The 23,766-nt window shown below is 41.4% G+C and overlaps 1 protein-coding gene across 1 annotated transcript in view; it reads left to right on the top strand.

Annotated features, from left to right (window-relative positions):
• LOC102065066 (solute carrier family 15 member 1) overlaps positions 1 to 16,732 on the top strand; it is a 47,122-nt gene extending 30,390 nt beyond the window's left edge. The window contains exons 12-25 of the mRNA XM_074535646.1: positions 566 to 652; positions 1,627 to 1,716; positions 2,946 to 2,990; positions 3,090 to 3,119; positions 3,241 to 3,329; positions 4,521 to 4,602; positions 5,361 to 5,486; positions 6,767 to 6,916; positions 7,330 to 7,379; positions 8,037 to 8,147; positions 8,292 to 8,388; positions 8,842 to 8,988; positions 10,229 to 10,336; positions 11,293 to 16,732. Coding sequence (XP_074391747.1) covers positions 566 to 652; positions 1,627 to 1,716; positions 2,946 to 2,990; positions 3,090 to 3,119; positions 3,241 to 3,329; positions 4,521 to 4,602; positions 5,361 to 5,486; positions 6,767 to 6,916; positions 7,330 to 7,379; positions 8,037 to 8,147; positions 8,292 to 8,388; positions 8,842 to 8,988; positions 10,229 to 10,336; positions 11,293 to 11,481 — 1,401 coding nt within the window. The 3' untranslated portion in view covers positions 11,482 to 16,732. The remainder of the gene's footprint in view (positions 1 to 565; positions 653 to 1,626; positions 1,717 to 2,945; positions 2,991 to 3,089; positions 3,120 to 3,240; positions 3,330 to 4,520; positions 4,603 to 5,360; positions 5,487 to 6,766; positions 6,917 to 7,329; positions 7,380 to 8,036; positions 8,148 to 8,291; positions 8,389 to 8,841; positions 8,989 to 10,228; positions 10,337 to 11,292) is intronic.
• Positions 16,733 to 23,766: the final 7,034 nt, after the last annotated feature.

Genomic DNA, 23,766 nt, shown 5'->3' with positions numbered 1-23,766 from the left:
CACTGTCAAAACCAAATCTCTGTGGGTGACTTTGGCCATTACTTAGAGTGCTGCTCCTAAGGCCCAGCTTGGCTGTAAATGTTATTCCATGCAGAAAATCTTAGGAGTTCCTTGGGACCGTATTTATGTATATTCCATGTCAAGATGTGAGACATACCTACAAGATGGAGCTTGTCATAGGAGCTTCTCTCCTACAGCCATTCAGCCTTGAAAACCTGTGCATATGACACTACTCTATTTTCTGCTGTACATAAGTGAGTCTGAGGAAGGCATATCTTCCAGCTCCTCACAGCAACCCACATGGAGAGGGACTGCTCTGAGTCCTCAGAGCATCTCATGCTCTGAGCTGTTTGGTCCACCTGACCCCAAGTGCACGCTCTGCTGGTTATGCAGTGTGAGGCCTTAAAAACAACGTTCCCCTAGATGACTGGAGTGGGTAACAAAAGTTGAGTCACCTTTAGCACCCTCTAAACACAAGAAGCCAGGAGCATCATCTCTAATGACAAACCAGTTTGTAGTTTTAAGTATTTGTAGTGCCATTAAACATAATTCTGTCTCTCCTCAGTTTGCCATCAAAAACAGGTTTCGTCATCGCAGCAAGGAGTTCCCCAAGAGAGAGCACTGGCTGGACTGGGCAAGTGACAAGTATGATGTAAGTACTGGGGGAGCCTCCTGTGCTGTGACATCTGTTGACCCTCAGCTTCTCTCTGCTCTGATCCATTGCCTCATGCACTGGGCAAATAGTTTTGGGCCTCTCCATCATTCAGTAACTGACCTGGCCAAACCTCAGTGCTCTCCTGTCACTGCAGGTTATCTCCTCAGCTCCTGTGGGAGAAAGTAGAGCTGTGTGTCTCAATGCTCTGTGTAATCATAGGCTGTCCAGGGAAATTCAAGGGAGACAAAAAAAGTTCTTTCCCTTGCCAAACAAATACAAACATTTAAGTTTTTTTGTTAGGGAACTAGCAAGAATTATATTTCTTTCTCTATTTCCCATATTTCATGGCTGCAGATGGGAAAAGGGAAGTGATGCTGCCTGTCATTGTTAATGCACAGGTTAGGGCCATAATACTTTTCTTGGTATGAAACATTAGAGTTATGCTTTGGAATTTCAGTTTAAGTGAGTAAACACTTAGACTGCATCCCCTCCAAACTCAGTACAATTTCTTATCATGACTCTCAAAGCCTTGTATCCCATAGTTCCCAACTTGTCCCTTGCCTACTATCCTCTCCAATGGCAGCACAAACCTTAACATGTCACCTTTATTGTCCTTTTGCCTGTATGCTTTGTTCTTATGTGAAATTCCTCAGTTGCCTATTGCTCAAATGTCCACTTCACTCAGTGCTCAATCTCATGCTGCCATCAGTGTACACGCAAAGAGGCCCAAGTCTTTCTGATATCAGTTACCTTTAACCAGCAGCCCTTCCCACACACACAAGCAGACTTTGTACTGTTTTAACAGAAGTCATCAGATATAGCCACAACATGCAAAGTTGAATGTGTGGGTAAACATTACACGATGGGTCTTTACCTGTTGCTGTCATGTCAGTAGCAATCTGAAACTGTCTCTTTTTTTATCCCCTTTCTTTTTGAACCAATTCCTCTTGTGTGATTTTTATTTTCTGCAGAAACGACTGATTGCTCAGATAAAGATGGTGTTGAGGGTGCTTTTCCTTTACATCCCTCTCCCCATGTTCTGGGCAGTTTTTGACCAACAGGTAAGTAGAAATGGTTTGGCTTGGTAACTAGAGCTGTGCCATGTCAGTCTCTATGGGAGCATGGAAAAACAAATTCTTTATCCTTGTTTTATTGCAAAGGGTAGTCACTGAGTCATGTCAATACAAGATGATCTGCAGCCAGGGGCAATCTTGGTTTATCTGAGTACACCCAGGACAGATTCAGTGACTGAGGCCTCTCCAAATCTTGTATCAGCCTGGGACTCAGGGGATGGAACAGTAATTTAAAGCTCTCTTAGCACTAATGTTTCTTCAGTTGTCAGTTGTCAGATGAAATTGAGGGTCCTTGTGTTAATGAGCTGGAGAACCAGGGTTTAAATGATCGGGATGCTTAATCACTCACGCCTTGTTATAAATAGCTTACACCTTCAAGCAGAAGTGTGATCCTGTAAGTCCCATTCACTTGGTGAACTGGCTGCTCAAGGCCCACAAAAGTATCAGTTATAGTGAAGCACGGAAGTAGGAATTTAGGAAGATGCTTGAGAGAGAGCCAGGGGTTAAAAGCCTTATCCAAGGCAGATGGGAGGAAGCTTGCTGCAGAGTCCCCATGTCCTACTGCTCCAGTGCAGTGCCTGTGAGCTGTAGCTGCCAGCGTGACCTGTTGCAATTGGAGCTCTGAATTCCTGCTGTGAAATTCAGAGCTCAGTACTCATTCCCAGGGTAATATCTCAGGCAATGCTGTGTTGTGGCTGGCTGAAGGACCTTGTGACAGATGCAGCAGTAGCGTTCTTGTCCCATCCTGGGCTCAGGCCTGAAGTCTGCCCTGCCTGTCCCAGCCACAGGCAGTTTCTGGGGCAGGGGGCTCCAGGCAGGTCAGGCCCTGGCTTGTCCTCTGTCTCTGGGAAGGAAGGAAGGATGGGTGAGTGGGATGTGGGGGCTGCTGGGGCTCAGGCCAGTGGCACACGGGCCCTGGGCTGGCTCCTATGCCCAGCACCCAGCAGTGCCCTCCACAGGATGCCCCTGCCCTCTCTCCAGCTGATTTCTGCATCTAAGTTCTTTTCTGCTGTATTTCACAAAACAAGTAAAGGAAGTGGAATGGGCCACTTTGTTCCAAGGTTTACATTGCAGACTAAGAATACTCCCATAGCAAGCTAGCTTTACTTTGTCTTGTATTGCATGTCTTTTCCAACACTTCACTTATGAAAACAATTCAAAAGGACCTTGAGAACATTGATTTACTGTGACATCTAATTTTTTCTTCTCTTATTAAGGGGTCAAGATGGACACTGCAAGCCACAGCAATGGATGGGGATTTTGTAGGTTACTTTTTATTCATTTTTTCTTTAATTACCACTTTACAGACCCATTTTATTTGTTGTCACAATATTAAAAGTTATTTCTTTTTTCTTCACCAGGGTTTTAAAATTCAACCAGACCAAATGCAGGTATGTTAATTTTCTATCTACAAATTTCAAGTACTTCTTAAAGATTGTATACATATTGCCCTCACTTATAAAAAGCACTTTGAAAAATATTTAATTTTTCTCTCATGTTCATCTTCCCCAGATTGTGAATCCAATCCTGATTGTTATAATGGTCCCAGTTGCAGATTCGTTGATTTATCCTTTAATCAAGAAATGCAAGCTGAATTTTACGTAAGTTGATGTTATTACCTGATTTCAAACGAGGCTCATTTTATTGGTTTCTGTAACTGGCTCTTCCAGCCTTAATGTAAGAAAAGAGCAAGCATTTAGGTAAGGATGAAAGAGAAGTATATTTAAAATAGCTTCATATTTCAACAAAATATAAAAAAACCCCAGAATACTGCAAGTGGTATGTAGAGGCATCACAGATTATAAGAGGAGAATCTTAAGAGACGAGTGACAATGCTTTTCCGTTAAGGACAAAATCTTTTGATTGCAGGAGAGATGATTTTGATTGGTTTCCATTTCCCTTATATCTGTCCCTTCTCCCTCCTGAGGAACAAATGAAGTAGAAAGACAACATACATCCTTGGCATTTGTCATGCTTTGGGCTAAAAAGCAACTGAGACACAAAACATTTCCTCTTCAGTCTCAGCTGGGAAGTCTGACTTATTGAATCCTTCTAGGTGAAGCTTTGGGGGTATTCCACTTTATTTTTCAATGTTGTTGATGAAGTGTCTGGCAGTTGCAAGAATGCTTGGAGAAGCAGAAGAGAATACAGTTCTTCAGATAATTTTGAAACAGCCAAAGTGCACTGCTGTTTTTCCATATAGCTGTTAAAAATCTAGGGGGTGTGCTATGCTGGGAACACTGTCATTCATTTGTGCATATTCTGAACTGGATAAATGATGCCACAAATGACACATATACTCTAAATCTATCCTTACAGCTTAACTGCATGCCAGTAGAGGTCTCCTAATCCAAGAAATTTCCCTGACCATTTTTGTTCAATCTTATTTAAACATAGCAATATGGAGACAAGCTGTTACTCTGTTTTTAAAGGTATATCTTCTTGTCTCTTTCTTGTTTTACAGCTAACAACTGTATTGGATTGGGGGTTTTTTTCCTGCAAAACCAGATTTTTTTTCAGGAACCAAATAATCATGGTCAGTCAATGTTTGTGCCCAGCAGATGCAGAGTAACAGGTTGTTAGGATGCTGCAGGAAAGATGCATTTCCTGATAGTGTGGCTATGAATTGAGAAGTTCCCAGCTTAGCAGAACACTTTCTGTAAAAACATCCAAAATGTAATAATGTGCTAGTTGTGGCCATTTGAGTTTCCCAGAGTGGAAAGAAAAAAGCGAGCAGCTGAAGCTTTGAATTGTCACTTTTCTTGAATCTGTTGTGTCTTTTGTTGTGCCAGGCCCCTGAAGAAGATGACTGTGGGGATGTTCCTCGGCTCCATGGCTTTTGTTGCTGCTGCCCTCGTGCAAGTGCAAATAGATGTAAGTTCAGCCACATGCAAGTATTTACTATTAATATTTAGCTGTTAATTCAGGGAATAAAAGGTGTGTTTAAGGGGGAAATGTATCAAGAGTCCTAAATTTGGAGCCAATCATATAAGCATAGAAGTAGAGGGAGGGGAAATAGATTGCAATACTGTTGTTAGCATAGGAAAATTAACAAGCAACAAACACCATTCTGCAAAACACCACATTGCAGTTAATACAAATCACGCATTAAAGGCAACCTCAATCTCTAAACTGAGACTAAAAGCTGGAAACCAGACACTTGGTTGGCCCACCAGAGGGCAGCTTTTTATGTTTGACCTCTTCTGAGATTTAGTCTGGAGGGGAAGTGTGACAGTCTGGGAAGCATCATCACAGCAGGTGCAAAGATGACACTTGTGGAAGGAAGGATTTGTCTCCCCTAAGCTTCCTTGCCCTAAAGGGAGCTGCCATGTCTGAGCCCAATGAATCTTTCCCCTGTAGTTGGGATGTTGGCAACACCTCTGGGTGGTGATCCATTGCATCCCAAGATCTGAGCAGCCGTCTAGAGGTGTCTGTTGAGGATGAGAGTCATCTTTCCTTAGGCAACTTATGAGACTAGTAACAAAACCTGATTGCAGTCTCCTCTGTCAGACAGTCACAGAGCAGTGGGCAGATGCTCATCTTCAACATGAAATATTAAAGATTACAGTAATTATAGTAATTTTTCCAAGTGACCTTGAGCACTGATTTTACCTTTTTTTTCTGTCCTATAGAACCACAATCCAGTTTTCCCTGCAGCTGGGGAAACTCAAATTAAATTAATAAATCTGGGTGCTGTTCCTGCAACAGTTCAGTTCCAGCCTCAACTTCAGAGTGTGGAGGTAGCACCTAATAAGGAAGTAAGTAAGGGCGGGTGTGTAATATTAAAAAATAATTAAAATTAATTAGGCCGAAAAAATGAATGGAGTAAGTCAGAGTAATTCTTAATGAATGGTTCAAAATTGATTATTTTCTCGGACATATTTACTCTAATAATTTTAATGTTTTCTTTTCTTTTTTTTAATTGTGGAATGAACTGTAATGAAAACACAGCAATTAATCAAATAGTAACTATGTTAATATTTGAAGTATTACTACTTAGTTCTGACAATAAACTTAAATAACCTGGAATTAGATGAAAATTTCACTCTTGTTAAAAAGGCTCCATTTCCTAAAAGTAGCCCCTTCCTGCTGTTAATATCCATTCAGCTCTAGTGAGTTGCTGCTATTACTGTGAGGAATGACTTACCTGAACAGGGAACTTCTTCTGTGGCCACATCACAAATTAGGCTTCATGTTTTTCTGCCAAAGAACTATTCAGGTTCTAATACAGCACAGCATTGGTAGTTCTATTGACAGCAAAATGTGGTGGCTCTGATGGATGTTTTGGATAATGAAACTTAGAATGTGTGTTCTCTGATAGCCTGTAGCTCTGTTTCCCTTGAAGAGGAGAGATCTTAGTCCAACCTCCTCCAAATTTGCCTCACACAGGAACAGAGTTGTGAGGAGAAGATAAGGGCACCCACACTATATACAGACAGGGAATTGATGTACCATGGTACACAGATGAAAATGAAAGGTATAGAGTGGTCTGTTTCCTATTACAGACACTTTATCATCCAGATGTGGATTATAAAGTGCTTTTGATAATCCCATAAAACAAAGAGCCTATTTTAGTGTAGCACTAACATGTTTATTAATGGTTTAAGTATTTTATGTTGAATAAATGTGTTTTAAATACTTAAAACATAGCATTACTGCTTTTTTTGGAAAATACTGCATCACATCTTATGCTAGTCCTACCTCTGTGGCTGAACAGAATTTTATTGGGTGTTTTTGGTAAGCCTGATTTATCTGGAGCAAGAAATAGGAAAATAGAGCAGCTATTCCATAATGCTTGTGGGAAGCTCATGTAATTGTGAAGCTTGTGTAACAAATTAAACTAATAAAAAAATCATGATCAAATGGAATTAATGCTTGATGTAGAAAACAAATCAAAAATGAAAATGAGGGGATGTTCATGATCTCTGGCACTTCAGAAGTAACATGTGTAAATTTCTGACCCTCCCAGAGCCCGTAACATTCTCTCAATAGACAAGTACACAGTTGCACAGAAATCCATTGCAATTTGTCTTTGTAGACTGGCTACATGACATTTGAGACTTCTAAACTGCAATCATTAGACATAATTTCTGCAAATCTAACTAAAACTGAGCATTTGGCGCTGCAAGAGGAACAACGCTACACTTTGGCATTTAAATGGGTTCCAATGGACATCAATTTTACTAGGGTAAGTCTGCTTATTTCTTAATATATGAATCAATGTTCTGACAATGATCTATGTGGAGTGTGTGAGGCTGAGAGGACAAACTCTGGATAAATTTTTTCCACTGTCTTGTTTTCTGTCTCTCCTTGTCTCTGCTGGACCAGTAAGACTGGTAAGCTGCAGAGAGTACACCAGGATGTCCTTTAGAAAAAAAATTACCAATTTCTTATGTACGTTGACAACTACACTTTCACCAAGACTTAGGTGTGTGGTCATACAGTGTTTTCTAGTAGATGTGTGTGCTAGTAGGGACCTAAAGAGGAAGGTCTGGAGTCTTGCTCTGAAGCCTCTGTTAAGTCCCACTGCTGTGTAATAGTGCATGTTTAAGGTGTTCTCTGATGCCAAGAACATATTTTGATAATGGTCTCTTCCACTAGGTAGAGGACAATGTCACATCAAAACCAGAAGATGGAAAAAGCCTCGTCAGGTACAGCTTTTTTTGTTGTCTAAATTTTGACACTAATGTGACTCTCTCTTCAATCTGTCTTTGGGTAGCCTCTTCTTGTTGAAATAAAGTTTTCTATACTTTAGGAACTCACATCTTGCTGGACACTTCCCTTGACGTTTTAGGGGATGGGATAATGTCTGAGTCACGATTCACTTAAGTTATCTTGCACACCTGCTTGGGTGTAATTTAGCTAAAATTGGAAGTGTATGCTTCATTCCATTGCCTAGATTTTTTTTTTTTTTATTGAACAAATGGCATGGATTACATATCTATACCTCATTTTTAATCCTGCATAAGAGGTATCCAAGATCACCTCTCCCCTCTCTGCTTTTCTTCTGCATCTCCCACTTGTAGATGCATTTCCTAGTGGTTGTAGTAGTGGCTCACTTTTGATGTTCTCCTGAGGTAGTGGGCTGATGGGGATCTAACTGGCTTTTTGTATTAGCTACATTTCTAGGAGATTTAGAGTTTTTTCCAAAATGTTAATTGATTTTTTTAAAAAAAAGGCCTTCAATGGGAAGACTCGATACTTGTTGTGCTGCCAATATATAATTGAAAGTAAAACCTGGATTCTTTGACTTCTGTATGTTTTGTGTAGTATTTAATCACACTTTTGATCACTCTTCCATTTTAAAGGTTCATCAACAATTTCAGTTTTCCTGTCAATGTTACTATGGGTGACATAAATTTTGGAGTACTGGAACCTTTTTCTGTCAGTAATTACAGCGTCATTCCACATGCAGGCTGGTAAGCATTTCCTTTATCCTAATTTAATCTGCTACACATACTTGTCCTTGGGAAAAGGGCACAGAGCTTTTTTAAATTATGTGCTGCACACAATTGACAGCACCTGTGATCTGAACTGTGGGGTTTGGGTTTTTTCTTTTTCAGGTCATATACCATTAAGGCTACAATGCCTCAGGACACTTGTACAGTTGATTCAAAGGAATTTGGATATGGTGCTGCCTATACCATTTCACTTGATGATGTGAGTTACCACTTGTTGCATGGACAAAATAGATAGAATTCCTTTCCATGTTGATACTTTCCTTTAATTAAAAAAAAACACTTGTAGAATTATTCCTCTTGTCTTTAATCCTTAATTTCCTCTTGTCTTTAAGTACAGAGGGTAGAATTCTGGTATCCTTAACAGGACACAAAACCATTGTTAACTATAAAAATAAGGATGGTTACAGTAATAACATAATGCAAGAATTCATGATCACCACTAATGGCCTTAAACCTTTAGCCCTGTTAGACACTACAGATTTGCATGAAGTCTGCTGTAAAAAAGCTATTTTTTTATAACTAGGTATGCAGTGCTTCATGTGCAATATTTGTTATTTACTCTGAACTTTCTATATAATTATAGAATGGCTTAGAATGCCTTAACTGTGCACACTCATTATTACTGTTCCTAACATGCTATTTTTAATTTTAGTGTGTTGAAAAAAACCTTTTCATTACACACTTTGAAGATATTGCACCAAATACAGTCCATATGGCTTGGCAGATCCCTCAGTATTTTCTTCTTACATGTGCAGAAGTTCTCTTCTCTGTCACTGGGCTGGAGTTTTCATACTCACAGGTAGGTATTTTTCCTGAGGTAAGAATCTTGGTGTGTCGCAGACATTTTTTCATAGAAATCTTTTCTTTCACATTTGTCTATCTTCTGGGAAGCAGAGCCCCAGAAGAAGAATGTAAACAATTTTTATCAGCTGCTGTGAAATGTAGCAGGTGTCTCTGTGGTTGGCTCATTTTCTATGTGTACTATTAAAGGCCAATCACAGGAGCAGCTCAGGGACAGATTCTCTGGACACAGAACTTTGTTATTGATTTTCTATTTTATTCTTAGCATAGCTGCTCTCTGCAACTTCTCTCTTTATTCTTTTTAGTATAGTTATAATGTATTATATATCATATATCAATAAATCAAGCTTTCTGATCAAGAAACAAGATTCTCGTCCTTCTCTCACCACAGTGACTGTCTAAAGACACTGTAATATTGGTGCAAGTTAAGATCTTCCACGTTGTATTGTTTTGAAGTGGTGGCTCTGTGCTGCTGCTTTGACCCCTATGTCCCTCACAGCTCCTAGAAGGACTGTATAGACTGATGCAAGTTGGCCCTTTTTAGCCAAGGATTTGGCGTTTTCCATGAACCTATGCTGAGTTATATCATTTGAAGACTTGACTACCAGTCCTCAAATTTCCTCCTCCCATGTAAATTTCTATTGAAACTAAGTGCAACTGTACTGCTGCAATAAAACCAAACTGGAGAGCTCTCAAATATAAAATGAGGAAGTAGTGAGACTTCATCTCCCCACCAGTTTACTCCATACAGCCTTTTTGTTAGCTTTTATTAGTGTTTAGTTATACACTTTGAATTCCTTTGTCTCTTGAGTCCACTTTAGTAGCTGTGTGTATTTCTTCTCTTCATTCTGAATCTAGAAACTGCATGGACATGTTGTAAGGTGTGATTTGCTAGGTGATGCACTCAATTTCTTCATGTCATGTGTGCCACATGTTCCTGAGATGTAAAATTACACCTGTGCACCTGTTAGTTACTTGGTGTGTGTAAGTAAAAGGTGTTACAGTTAGTGTGCTAGTGGTCTCTTGCTCCTCAAAGCCTTCTCTGGACCTGTTTAGCTCTCTAGCAATGTTTAATGTAAAAAAATAAATTTAATAAAAGCCCCAACCACCACCAAAACCTAGCAAACCATGAAATCCTCTTCCCCACAGAGAAACAGTGTTTATTGTAAGGTAAAGACTACAGTAAATGCATCAGAAAGTAAATGATATCACCAAAACTTAAATGCCTGTCCCTACAGGCCCCATCTAACATGAAGTCAGTGCTGCAGGCTGGATGGCTGCTGACTGTGGCTGTTGGTAACATAATTGTCCTTATTGTGGCTGGGGTATCTGCAATCCAACAGCAGGTAAGTGTGCAAGCAGTAGGTGTGCTGTTATATTACACTGGGTAAAAGCAGTTCTAATCCAGTGGGAAATGATGGCAGATAAAAGAAATTGTTTTTCTGCAAAGGTTTCTACTTGCCTATTACTTGCCATCCTTAATTCTTGTTGCCAGGCCCCTTTGCTTACAAGGAGCAGTTTCTAGCATCTCTGCAGTAAATTTTTTCTCATGGTATAGAAAGTCTGCGAACTTTTGAGCTGAAGTTCTGCATGAATGGAAAAAACCCTACTGAAGTTCTGTTAATTGCTAATGAGCCTTCACCGGCATACCAGAGCCTTGCCACATCCCTTCTTCTGGCTTCATTGGTTTAAAATCTCATTATTTGGGGCATAAAAACTATGTCTGTCCTGGTGAAGAGCAGTTGTACAAGATTTTCTTTTGTGGTGCTCTGTAATGAATTCAAATGGCTATCTGAGAGAGGAAAAAGCTTGTCTCTGAAACAGCTCTGGCAGTCCCCAGTTTAAGCTAAATTAAATCAGAAAGAGCATGAAACAGAGACATTGAGGCTTTTCAGATAGAGGCTTTTCTGATCTCTGCCCACATTTGTGGTTACTAGATCAGCTGTAAGCAGAAGCATTGCCAGCCTGGTTTAGAAATCTGACCAAAAGGAAGGAGCTGAGTTTCCTTCTCAGTCTTTCACTCAATTCCCATTTCCTCCAGGAAAAGGATGTTGCAGAGTTTTTCAGCATTTACAGAATTTTTGTTTTTTCAGTAAAGATAGAAATGCTGAAAGAGCCTCAATTCTGAGTTGCTTTAATATGCATTATATGTTTAATTAATACTTAGTCCTGTAAGCCATATGATACCTGTTATTTGTGCTCAGTTTCACATTCTGAGTTTCCTTCCTGAAAATACTAAAAGGGTTTAATACTCAAGTGAATACTGGTGGATAAATTCTGCATTATTTTTTTTTCTTTGCAGTGGGCAGAGTATGTGCTGTTTGCTGCCCTGCTGTTGGTAGTTTGTGTCATTTTTGCTATCATGGCTTCTTTTTATACCTATATTGATCCAAATGAGATTGAAGCCCAGTTCAGCAAAGAAGAAAAGGAAGAAGACAAGAAAGATGAAGACACCAATGAAAAGGAAGCTGAAGCTCATTCTCAACTGTAAAAGCTGTACTCAAGGAGTGTCTGTGAATCATGGAATCATGGAAATCCCACTCACTCTCCTGCAGTCAGAGGAACCAGGGTATCAGTAATAACATACTGGATTACATGTACAATGGGAGACATTAAGCAAAACTAAAGTGCAGCCTCTCTAGGGAAGCAACAGAAAAATATTAGTCTCTCTCTTGTACTGAATGTGGTATCCTGAAGAAACTCCAGCAGAAGTTGCACTCTTAATGTACCTCAATCTTAATTATTATAGCATTATAATCTTGAAATTTGACTTGGAACTATTGGACCCTTTGAAAAGATGTATTTTTATACTGTATTTCAATTTTATATCGTGAAGGAAACAAGACTTGTCAAGGAACAGCAATTGAAGCCAAGCTCTCTGCATGATCTCTCTAGCATCACTGTTACTTGAAGACAGCAGGTCACACGTGCCTTAAATTCTTTTGTACTTCCTTGTAGATAATGGGAGCAAAGCTCTGGCAGTGATCAGATTTAAAATGTTGTCTGTGTTCCAAGTGGCAGGAACTTGGATGTGCACTGTAACATAATGCTTTATCTGCCTGTTAACTACCCATTTAACTCCTGTTATGTCTTTAGTTAATATTAGAAGTGCCCACTCAGGTGAAATGATAACAGCAAATGACCTTTGGAACAAGCAAGAGCAATAAAACTTACATAATAACAAAATAAGGGAAGTGTTTTAAGAACATGGCTTACAGTTGCATGGTAACAAAACTCCATACCGCCTCTGTGGTGCCTTTATCTACACACTCCATCACTTAAAGCTAACAGCTCAGGGCTGGTCTATATATCATAACACCAAATTTCTGCTAGGGGAGATGAAATTTTGCTGCTTAACAGGACCTGCTCCTGTAGTCCTGAGCTCCATGTTATGAAGTGCCAGGGGTCTGCGTGTTGTTTTGGTAATTCTCGTTCTTTAGGGTCTACATCTTACACTTTTCCAGCAGCTGGGACTCACTGGCCCCTCCAGTAGCCTGGCCAGACTGTCAGCTGCTTTCACACCTGTCTTCCAATACTCTCATCCTATTTTACAGCAATTCCATTTTGGTATTTGCAAGTGATGACACAGACATCCATATTCAAGCCATGAGTGTTCTGCTCACACTGCAGCTCCATGGGCCACTGCAGCTGCTGGCACCTGGGCCTCCATGTGCCCTGGGAATAGAGTCCCTCACCCATGAAGACGGTTTCAAATGGAGTTGGAAAAGGCAAGTCCAAGGCCCTCTTTGCTTGTGTTAGAGATAGTCCTGTTACCCCAGAGGCAGTAATCCCCTCTTGGTCTCTCAGGTCATCTGGGGAGAGCCTTCCCCATGGATTTGTGATAGTGCATGTCCCCCAGCCAATGGAACTGAGGGTCTCCTGTAACAGCCACAGGAGCTGTTGGCTCCCTGCCATCCTCTGAGGACTTAAGGGAATTTTATACCAGCTTTATTTTTGGCAGACTAGGCAGCTTTTCCTCTGCCATGCAAGTTAAGCAAAATAAATTATCTCTTAACTGTATCCAGTTGAGAAGCATCTTCTGCCTACTACTCTGTCCATGTCAGGTAAAATGTCTATCATTTCAACTCCCTTTTTTTCCACTTAGAAATATACGTCATGTGTCTAGTTTTTATACCATAAAAGCTAAAACCATAAGCTTTTGTATTTTAGTACTTTAGTAAACCCACTAAGTTGTCTACAACATGATGGATATGGTTTATGTTTAGAAAGCCAGTAATTCTGTAAAATTAGATAGGGAACCTTTCTGATGAGGTGAAATTTACCTCTACGGTAGAATGGAGACAGCTGTGTGTGACAAGATTTTAATCTCATTTTTAACAGGGATTTAAGTAATTAAAGTTAAAATATCCCTGTGCCTAGCCAGGTAGTTCCTCTCAGCATAGCAGTGACTGTGTTTAGAATTTGTGTGTGGGGAATCGGTCTTTGGGCTGAGACTGAGTGTTTTCAGTTTCTTAGTTTAAGCATTAGAGAGGTACAGTTAACCTCTAAATATGATAGTGTTTAGACAGCAGCACACTATACTAGATTATGAGACTTACTCAGAGGCTCTTTTGCATGTAATTTTCTGTTACAGAGAAAGTGCCCTGAAATGAATCAAATTAACAGCTGATAATTGTAAACTAACAATATGCAAAAGCAGTGAATTATGAGACCCTGCTCTAGCAATCCAATCTGCACTCATGCATGGCCAGGCAGATATAGGAATGTGTATGTCTGTATGCTTAGTAATATAACAAATATACTGTAAAACTTCTATGTTTTTTCCATATGACCTTTAGCTCAGCTTAATGACACTTGGCTTAAAATAGTTCAATGTCATATTCTCTGAGCCACATGAATCCATCCTCTGCCATTTGCTGTTCTTAAAAAATGGCTTATTAGCAGCATAATCTTTGGACAAACTTATCTGTAGTTATAAAAAATGTCTATACAAAGTTGTTGGGTTTCTTAAAATTTCCTGGAAGCAATTGCAAGCCACCAATACATACTCTACACCTTTTTTTTGCCCCTTTCTTTCACAGCTTGATGCAGTACTTTAGCATAATATTCATTGACCATTGTCGTAATAAAACAACTGAGTCTTGCCTTAAAATGTCAAAGGGAGACAAATTAGCCAAGGGGAAGTAACAAGTAAAATCATCCTCCTCCACCAGGAGGAGGCTCAGAAAAATCAAAGATGCCCCATTTTCCCCTATTTCAATCAATGCTGTTCTTCTTACATACTCCACTGCAGGACAGAATTTTGTGTCATTTAGCACAGCACAAGGGTAACATGAGAGCTGTAATTCAGTGGCTTTTCTAATGTGGCTGTTAAATGTTATCCCTTTCCTATGCTCTTTCCTAGTCCTGAGTCCAAGCTCTGCATAAACCACATTAACCCCAGAGGTGGGCTTTAGTCCACAGCCCAGGGAGTTTTACAGCTGCTCTGACTGTATAGGAGGGAGAGGACTGGAAGATGAGCAAAACAGGACTTGTGCTTTTCAGAGAGTAGCTGTGTGTTTACATAAATGACAGAATCATTAAGGTTGGAAAAGACCTGCAAGATCATCATGTCCAACCTTAGATCTACCACCATCCTGCCCACTGAACCATTCTGTGAAGTGCCACATTCAACCATTTTTGAATGCTTCCAGGGATGGTGACTCCACCACCTCCCTGGTGGCAGGGCACCCATTCTAATGCTTAACCACTCTTTCAGTGAGGGAATTTCTCCTCCCATCCACTCTCAACCTCCTCTGGCCCAACCTGAGGTTGTTTCCTCTCATCCTTTGCCTGGGAGAACAGACTGATCCCCACATGGCTACACACTCTCCTTTCAGGCAGTTGTAGAGAGGGACCAGGTCTCCCCTGAGCCTCCTTTTCTCCAGGCTAAACACCTCAGGCCCTTCAGCTGTTCCTCACAGGATTTGTGCTCCAGACCCTTCCCCAGTTCCACTGCCCTTCTCTGGACTCGCTCCATCACTTCAATGTCCTTCTTGTAATGTGGGACCCAGAACTGAGCACACTTGAGCTGTGGCCTCCCCAGTGCTGATCAGGAGGGCAATCACTGCTTTGGTCCTGCTGGCCACGCTACTGCTGATGCGCTAAGCAATGAGCCAGGATGCCACTGGTCCTCTTGGCCACCTGGGCTCACTGCTGGCTCATGTTCAGCTGGCTGTTGACCAGCACCCCGAGGTCCTTTTGTGCTGGCAAGTTTTCCAGCCTCTTGTCCCCCTCAGCCGGTAGCACTGCAGGTGCTCAAGGGCAGGACCTGGCACTTGGTCTTTTTGAACCTCGTACCACTGGCTACTGCCCATGGATCCCTGCTATCCAGATCCCTCTGCAGAGCCTTCCTACCCTACAGCAGATCAAGACTCCCATCCAGCTTGGTGTCCTCTGACTGAGGGAGAATTTGATCCCCTTGTCCAGGTCATCAATAAAGATATTAAACAGACTGTTCCCTGTACACTGGAGGTGACTCCCTACACCACCACTCCTGACAGTTGCAGAGTGCACCTGTCCAAGCTGTGAGCTCCCAGCTTTTCCAGCAGAAGTTTGTGGGAGACAGTGACAGAGGCTGTCACTAAGATATTTTCTGAAAAATCCCTTCGCCAGGATTTCTTCTCCTTGAGAAGCTTCAGCTTCTCCCAGTTTTGCTGCTTTGGAATGTGATTTGGAGCATGTGAATTGTTTTAATTTAATGACCAATCATGGTCCAGCTGTGTCGAGGCTCTGAGGAGTCACGGGTTTTTCTTTATCATTCTGATGTATTCTTTCTCTTTCTTTAGTGTAGTTTTAGTATAGCATTCTTTTAATATAATATCATAAAATAATAAATCAGCCTTCTGAGAACATAGAGTCAAATTCTCATCTCTCACCTCATCCTGAGACCCTCACAAACACCACAAGAGGCTTTACTGAATTCTAGGTAGACAGCACCCCCAGCCTTTCCCTCATCCACTGGGTGAATCACCTTGTCATAGAAGGAAAGCAGGTTGGTCAAGCTGGACCTGCCTTTCCTAAACCTCTGCTGACTGGGCCTGATCCCCTGCACGTGCTATGTGATCACACTCAAGATAATCTGTTCCATAACCTTCCTTAAGCACTGAGGTCAGGCTGACAGGCTGCTGGAATCCTCCTTCCGAGCCTTCCTGCAGATGGGTGCCAAACTGGCTAGCCAGCAACTACTTCCTAATTATTGCAGATGCTAATCAGACAGGTTTGCTTTTGCTGGCAGATGTACTGGGATGAAAAAGCTGGTTTTCCTTTCAATGCCAAAATGGTCATAAGACCTCCTGAACACTCTGAAGGAGAACATCTGCAGTGAAAGCATCTCTGTCTCTGTAACTCTATTGCTGTATTTTGGGGGTGAGGGGAGTTAACATTCAAAACTGTGGAAAATGCATAACTAAATAAAATAATGAATAAAAAGTATCCATGGGCTTAGCACGAAATATTGAGGCACTGTGACATCACTGATTCTCAACCTGCTCTTGCAACCCCTCATTTGACCTGCTGCTGCTCTAGTGGCAAATAAAACTCTCATGAGATTAAGATGAAATTTCAGCAGTCTGCTCATGTGAAATTGTTTTTATCCTCCTCCTGTGAGATGTAGAGGACTGCAATGTATCTTCCTGTCTGAACTTCTTTCCATCTTAGCCCATAAAGGGCTTTTTAAAAAATTTTAAGTCCTTTCCCAGCTGGGAAAAAAAATTATTTAAGCCTCACAAATTTAAAATCAATCAGTCAATCAATCAATGCTCCCAGAGCCATACCATCCTTCCTTGGTAGTGAAAATTTGAAATGTTTTCTACTTAGGTGAGAGTTCTATTTCCTAAAGGTCTTATTGTACAAAGAAATATTTCAAGTAAAAGGTTAATTCAATTTTTTCAGCTCCTTCAGGCTGGTACTTTAGTTCAACAGATTGCCTGAGGCCAGTTCTGTAACCACCTAAGTGAATTCATGATATTGAAGGCATTTTTACTGAAATCTGATCCCAAACATGGGAGGGTAGGAGTTGAACACTGCTACACAAGTGTGCTCGAGTTAGAGCTGTGGATGTCCCAGGGTGGCAGGGCCTGGCTGAGCGCTGAAACTGGAGGGAGAGATTTTGTTTAAGAAACTGAGCATGGAAATTGGGAAGGGTGGGAAGAGAACCTCCAGATTCTCCACATCTTCACCTTCTGTCTTGCAGAGAGCAGGAATATGAGACTAATGGTCATTATTCTCTGTTGTAGCAAAGCAAGGTGTTACTGCCACAGATCATCTCCTCCCTCTGTTTTGGACCAGGCTGTGGTCACTCACCAACACAATGAGACAGAGTAGAGGTCCATTCTGAATTAGGTGAAGTGTCTAGGAGAGGTGAAAAGTCTGTGAGGCCAAAGCTGAAGGAAAAACTGCTGGGCAGAGACAGTGAGCAGACAGAAAAAAAAAACCAAAAACAGAAATGACCACAAGGTCGATTTGCCCCTGACCTAGGAATTATTTTGATAAAGAAGAACTGGCGATAAATGTCACGCGGAATGAATATGTATGAACCTATTGTGAGTTATGGAAACCCAGGCTGGGGTTTAGCATCTTTTGGTTGGCTGGTTTTCGTTTTTAGGTGTTTATTTCATGCAGTCAATGCAAGTGTGACTTGTGATTTCCCCACTACAGCCTCAGAGCAGATGGCAGCTCCAGCACCCACAGCACACAAATGATGAACTCAGCTCCCTCCCTGACTTGCTGCCACCCCTGTGCAGGGGGCAGACCCAGGATGCTGTTCTGTGCCAGCTGTTTCCAGCTCAGGCAGCTTGGCAGAACCAGGAGGAATTAGAGAAGCCCAGAGCCATTTCCCATCTGCCTTGAGGCAGCTTGTTTAACAGGAAGGATTTATTTGCTTTTCCCAGATTGGGCTTTTTGCAGTGAAATGCCAGTCTGTGAGTACAGACTCCAGGTAACATTGCTAGATATGAAATACACGACACTTCCCTACCTTTATTTAACCTTTCTTTGTTTGCCAATTCTGAGGCCCCCTGCTCAGGCAAAGCTTCCTAAGCGTAGCCCGGGGTCCCTCACCAGAAACTCAATTTCCACCAGCAGGTGGCAGAAAAATACTCTACAGTGGCAGGGAATGGGTTCGGAGAAGCGCACCCAGAACAACCCCCTACAACGTTAACTTAATCGCCCTTCACTCGCAGGTATCACAAGCTTCAGATTACCCTATGAAAATACCTAGATCACTATTGTATCATATGAGACATACAGATCAGTATTGCTTTTGAAGACCACAGGACTGCTGTGTACTAGGAAAAATCATATTTGGGTGGATTTTAGCAAGAGAGAGTCTCTGGCAGTATTGGTGGAAATTGCCTCTCTAATAAACTTTTAAAAACTTATTAAAATTGCCAAAATACCACGTGGCATTATAAAAAAGATACTTTGATGATGAAGAATAATAAAGAACAAGAATAAAGCTGATTGTGCTGCAGCACCCAACACTCTTACCCCAAAAGATGATAAAATCACTTTTATCATCTACAGCTGGCTTTTATCATCTACAGCTACAGCTTCATGTGGTGCTTAATCCAATTTAACTGCAAGACTTAAACCCCAGGCATGAAACTCTGCCCTAAGAAACAAAGACACAAGAAAGTTGAGGGGTCTTTTTGTAACTGAGCAAAATGTCAGTCAGACAGAGCAATATTGCCTTCTGTGGGCACAGCAGACTAATCCCCAGAAAAAAACAGCCCCAGAAAAAACAGCACCATGTTAAACAGAGGAATGTGTAGACACTTCAGCGTTAAGTGGATACAAATTTGGGCTGAATTGGGCTGCATTTGGTTCTGGCAGAGTGAGTATGCACTGATTTCAGAATCCTGCCTCCTGGGTGGCTTCCCAGATTGTTAATCTGTTGTACAACTACTTAACCCACCCTGTTGTTTACAAAAATCCATAATCACTGCATTTGATAGGGGCCCCAGCTCTCCAAGATGTCTCTTGGTGAGACCATGCCAGCTAGACACTGTCCATTAAGAGGGTTTGTTAGAAGGGCAGCTCATTCTTGCATGACACTCAGTTTTAGACATCTCCTAAGCCCTGCACTTTTCATCCTGGCATTTGTCAAGTGTGTAGAGATGCAGGTTTTAGAGCTATCCTTCAAACTTTAGAGTTAAACCTGGACATGCTAAGAAAAGAGCTTTGGGTATAATCCTTGAGAGGACAACAAGGAACATCCATAGCTTGTGGGGCTATAGCTGCTGCTGCTGTAAGGGTTGAGAGAATTGTAATCAGCACTGGATGGACCCTCAGGCAACTGGACCTGGGGAGGTTGTCAAAGCAGATGGGAATTGCAGTGAATTGTGACTTGGATGGGAGAGCTCTGGGAGGCAGGACTGCTCAGAGGAGCTTTACATTACCCAAGCATCACATACTTTAAATAATTTGGGACTTTAAATAATTTTGGGCATTTGAGATGCTCAGAGGCAAAGGTTTGGGATGGAAGGAGTTAGGAAAGTCACTGATGGCAGCTCCTCAGGCACTTCTAACCAGATCTCCAGACTGAGCCAAGGACCTGTGTAAGTATTGTTGGGGCTGCTCCTTCCTGCTCTGTCCTCTACTTTGTCTGCCCCATGGAAAGCAGAGAAAACTTCAGCTTAGGATCTCTGTAGGGGAGAGGTGTTGTTTCCAGATCAAATTAAGTCAACATGAAATGATGCCAGTGTTGAAGAAAGATGTGGTTGTTGGAAAGGACAGTCTTTGAGCAGTTAAACACCCTAATGATGCTGCACCCTCATCTTCACATGGACTTCTTGGGAAGCCTGGAATATAATCTTGAAGCTGAACTGAAATGCTTTAAAAATAATCTCTAAAGAAGTTGGTTGAACACTCGAGTCATTAAATATAAACCCTTCAGGTGTATAAAAATCACAGGGATGAATCTTTTGAAAGTGCTTCTGTGGTTAACAGAACAGAAAAGCTAAGTGATCTTGTGTTTCTGCTGGAAGAATCATGTGAAGACACATGGTAAAACCTTGAACTATAGTGAGGCACAGTTTAGAAATTTTTATTTTACTTTCATAAGTACAAGTAACTGCAAGCATAGGGCCATATTAAATTCTTTGAGAAAACTGCTCATGGAAATAAGTCAGTGACAAAAGTGTCAACCAATATGCATGTAAAAAGAAGGATATGCCATGGGCCGAGAAGCCTTTGTACTACCTACAAATATCAAAAATCATGGGTTCCAGTGAAACTGATGAGAATCTTTGCACTGATATCAGTGGACAGAACCACATCACCTTGGATAGATAGATAGATAGATAGATAGATAGATAGATAGATAGATAGATAGATAGATAATGTCTATAATACCTGATCCACAGTACCTGTGAGTTGGTACTGAAGAGTTTCTCAAGGGAATGGTAGGGAAAGTCATGAATCGCAACTTGGAGAGTTGGAGAAGAAGGTGCACTTTGGGGCAGGATATATTCCAGGTCCAAGATGCAGAATGAGCAGAACTGTGAGTAAATATCTGACAAAATTGCAGTATTCAGATAAGAAACTAGAACCTCATCCAGTAAGAACACACTGTCAAGGTGAGTTCTGCACACTGAGTGTAGCAGAAATGTACATTTAACCCAAGTAAGTCTGTAGGCAAAATGTCTAGAAGAGTCATCTCTGTATTTCTTCATGATGGTAATTCTTGGTAGTGGTTTCAAGGGCTTATATGTGTTTTTCTCACTTAAGCTTCAACAGAAAAAGATGCAGATTTGTGGCCTTCTGCAGCTGTGATGCTGAGGCAAATCCTTCTGCTGTCAGGAGACAGTGGGATGGGCAGACTGTGCAGCTTTGCTACTACACTGAAGTGTAAAGAGAAGCCTACCATAGCTCACTCTGTAAATTTGCTTCTGTGCAGGGAAGAATAGTAGTGCTGATGTGGAATAGCAAGATCTGCTCTTGTTTGCAATAAAAGCGTCAGGTACCCACTGCCTCAGCTGGCAGAAGAGATATACTCAGTCCAAAATCCCCAGGAAGCCTGCTCTCATAAAAAAGATAGGAAGAAAACTGAGCTGGCAGCTGCAGATGTCAAAGGAGCGCAAGGCTCTGGGATCTTGCCAAAGGTCTAGGGCAAGTGGGAGGTTGCAGCTGCTTTTGTGAATGAGAGGAGGTCTGCAGGAGGAGGTGGAAGATGGCTGGATCATGTCAGAGCATTGTGGGCATAACAGGAACTTGCTGGGTAATTACTTTTAGAAGGCTAAATGGAAAGGGAATGATGGGCAGAGGAGGAAGGGACACACACAGGATCTGCATTTTTGTGGGGCACAGTTACAAGCTGTAGCTGTCTCCCACACATACCTAGGGGGGATTATGGCAGGTTCAAGTGCTAGAAGATAGCTCATGGCCTAATAAAAACCTTCCCAAAATAACAAGCCTACTTTTTTTGAGGTTATCTGATTTCTGGCTTTTCCTTTTTGGGTGTTAAATTTTGGGCCATGAAGGCTGCAGGCTGAGGGTGTCTGCCTAGCGAAGAGGTTTATTGTCCACCAAGTCATTCCTCCACTGTTACCTTCTGTACATTCTCTGTGAAGACTGACTGCTATGAATACACAGCTCTGGGCTTAAACCACAGGCAGGAGCACTCATTCCTGCAAGCTGAGAAGGTGGCTTTTGTGGTATGAGAGGGCTGGAGCCACCATCCCACTCCATAGAGGACATCCTGGATGGAGTTTCACCTCCTAGCTCATCTGAGCTAACTGTGGGCTAGCAGAGCATGGGAGGTGCTGGCCTCCCTCCCTCCACATGGTATTCCTGCTGTGTGACATCCAGAGACTGCTGCCACAGGACACTAATCCAGCAGGATGTGGATGCATTTCCCGTGGGATCAGTGAACTGATCCAAATCACCAAGCAGGCATGTGATTGCTAATGCAAGGACTGGAGCCAGGGCTGGGAGAAAGGAAGAGTGGGATCAGCACTTTGGCAGCAGACTGCAGTTTAGTTGGATTAAACACAGCACAAAGCTGTACTCTGAAAAACTCATCACATCATGGTGATTTTCATTTGGTAACTGCACCCCAGAGTGACAACTGGTACTTGCAGGAATCAATATGTTTATTTATTCAACAGATGAATACAATACACTTCTGTCAACACAAGATTTTACAGGTAACAGCTGGTATATAATGAAATTAATGAAGAGTGAAAAATGAGATAATCCTTGAATTAAAATAGTGAAGTAGTGCAGTCAGTTTTAAGACTGCTACTTATCAGTTATCAATGAGATACAGTGCAACTTCTTCTACTGGGACAATTGCAGCCTGCAAGCAAACATCTCATGTTTGTGATGCCATGGACTGTCTAAGGCATGTGTCTCAGGATGCTTACAGAATCACAGAATAGTTTGGGCTGGAAGGGACCCTTAAAGGTCATCTAGTCCAACCCCCCAGCTGGGGACAGGAACATCTTCTAATAGTCCAGGATGCTCAGAGCCCAGTCCAATCAGACCTTTAATGTTTGCAGGGATGTTGCATCCATCTGCCACCTCTCTGGGCAACCTGTTCCAGTGTTTTATCACCCTCCTTGTAAAAAACTTCTTCCTTCTATCTAATCTAAATTGACTCTATTTTAGTTTAGAACCATTAAAGGTTCTAACTAAATTAAAGGACTTAATGGATCCATTTAGTCCAGAGAGTTTGCTAGTCTGCTGTCTACACAGACATTAACCTGAGATAAGAACTGATGTCTCCATTATAAAATGTGAAATGTGAGAAGAAGATGGAGAAGGTATGTTTTCTTCCATTTGCATATGTTTGGCTTGTGTGACAAGGGGCTAAGAGAAAGGCTTATAAAAAGCAAGATATAATGCAATGATGCTCTTCAGGGGCAGAGGCATAGGACAGTAAAATCAATCTCATGTTTCTTAATAAGCTCTAGGTCTCCATCTAATTTTAATTTTCTGCCTGGAATACTAAAATACTTTCAGGCACTTATATTCTGCTCATTATTAATAAACAGTATATAACACTCAAGATGTTTCTTCCATTTCCTGCCTCATTCTGGTTTATCCATTATGATTCTCAGTACTACAAGAAAGTGAATTTTCTTCTATTAGGAATCTCAAAAACCTGCCATTTTCTATGAATGATTTTAATAACAGCACTGCAGGAAGGGAAATATATACAAAATGGCATGTTTTATACAAACATAGGAAAAAAAGGTTTTTTGGGGGGGAACATAATTTAATAACCAAATTTTTCCCCTTCAGCATTCATAAGACCTAAAGTAGAATGCCATTATTTGAACTGCCAGCTCTACTTCTGCAATTGACAAAACCATTTTCTGACAAATGGCTTGTTGAACCAGAACGTAAATACACAGCCAAATCTAGCTGTGGAAGGCAAGCTGTGTGCTTTTGAAACTACACAAGCTTCCTCTGCTGGAAGAAATACACAGCTGCAGGGCTATCCGTGGCCCTTGAGAGGAAGAAAGGCTCCATCACAAACTTTGTAGAAGGGACACCCTTTCCAACGGAAATTGAAAGCTGAAATTTTAAAATTTTGGTGGAAACAGAGAAAACCCCAATGTTTTGTGGCTGTATCATTGCTGCCTAGTTTGGAAGTACACTGGAAACTAATCTTGTGGAGCATACACAACCAAAAGCAGGGAAAACATCAGTCCTGGACAACATAAGGATATTTTTTGTTATTTACACGGAAATGTGCTTTTTATCACATTTTTAAAAAAAATAAAATTGCATCTTACCCTTGTCTGGTTCCTTGGCTCATTCCTGGGAG

This window comes from Zonotrichia albicollis, chromosome 2, assembly GCF_047830755.1.
Source record: "Zonotrichia albicollis isolate bZonAlb1 chromosome 2, bZonAlb1.hap1, whole genome shotgun sequence".
NCBI lineage: Eukaryota > Metazoa > Chordata > Aves > Passeriformes > Passerellidae > Zonotrichia > Zonotrichia albicollis.
This window is presented reverse-complemented; position numbering and strand designations above follow the sequence as displayed.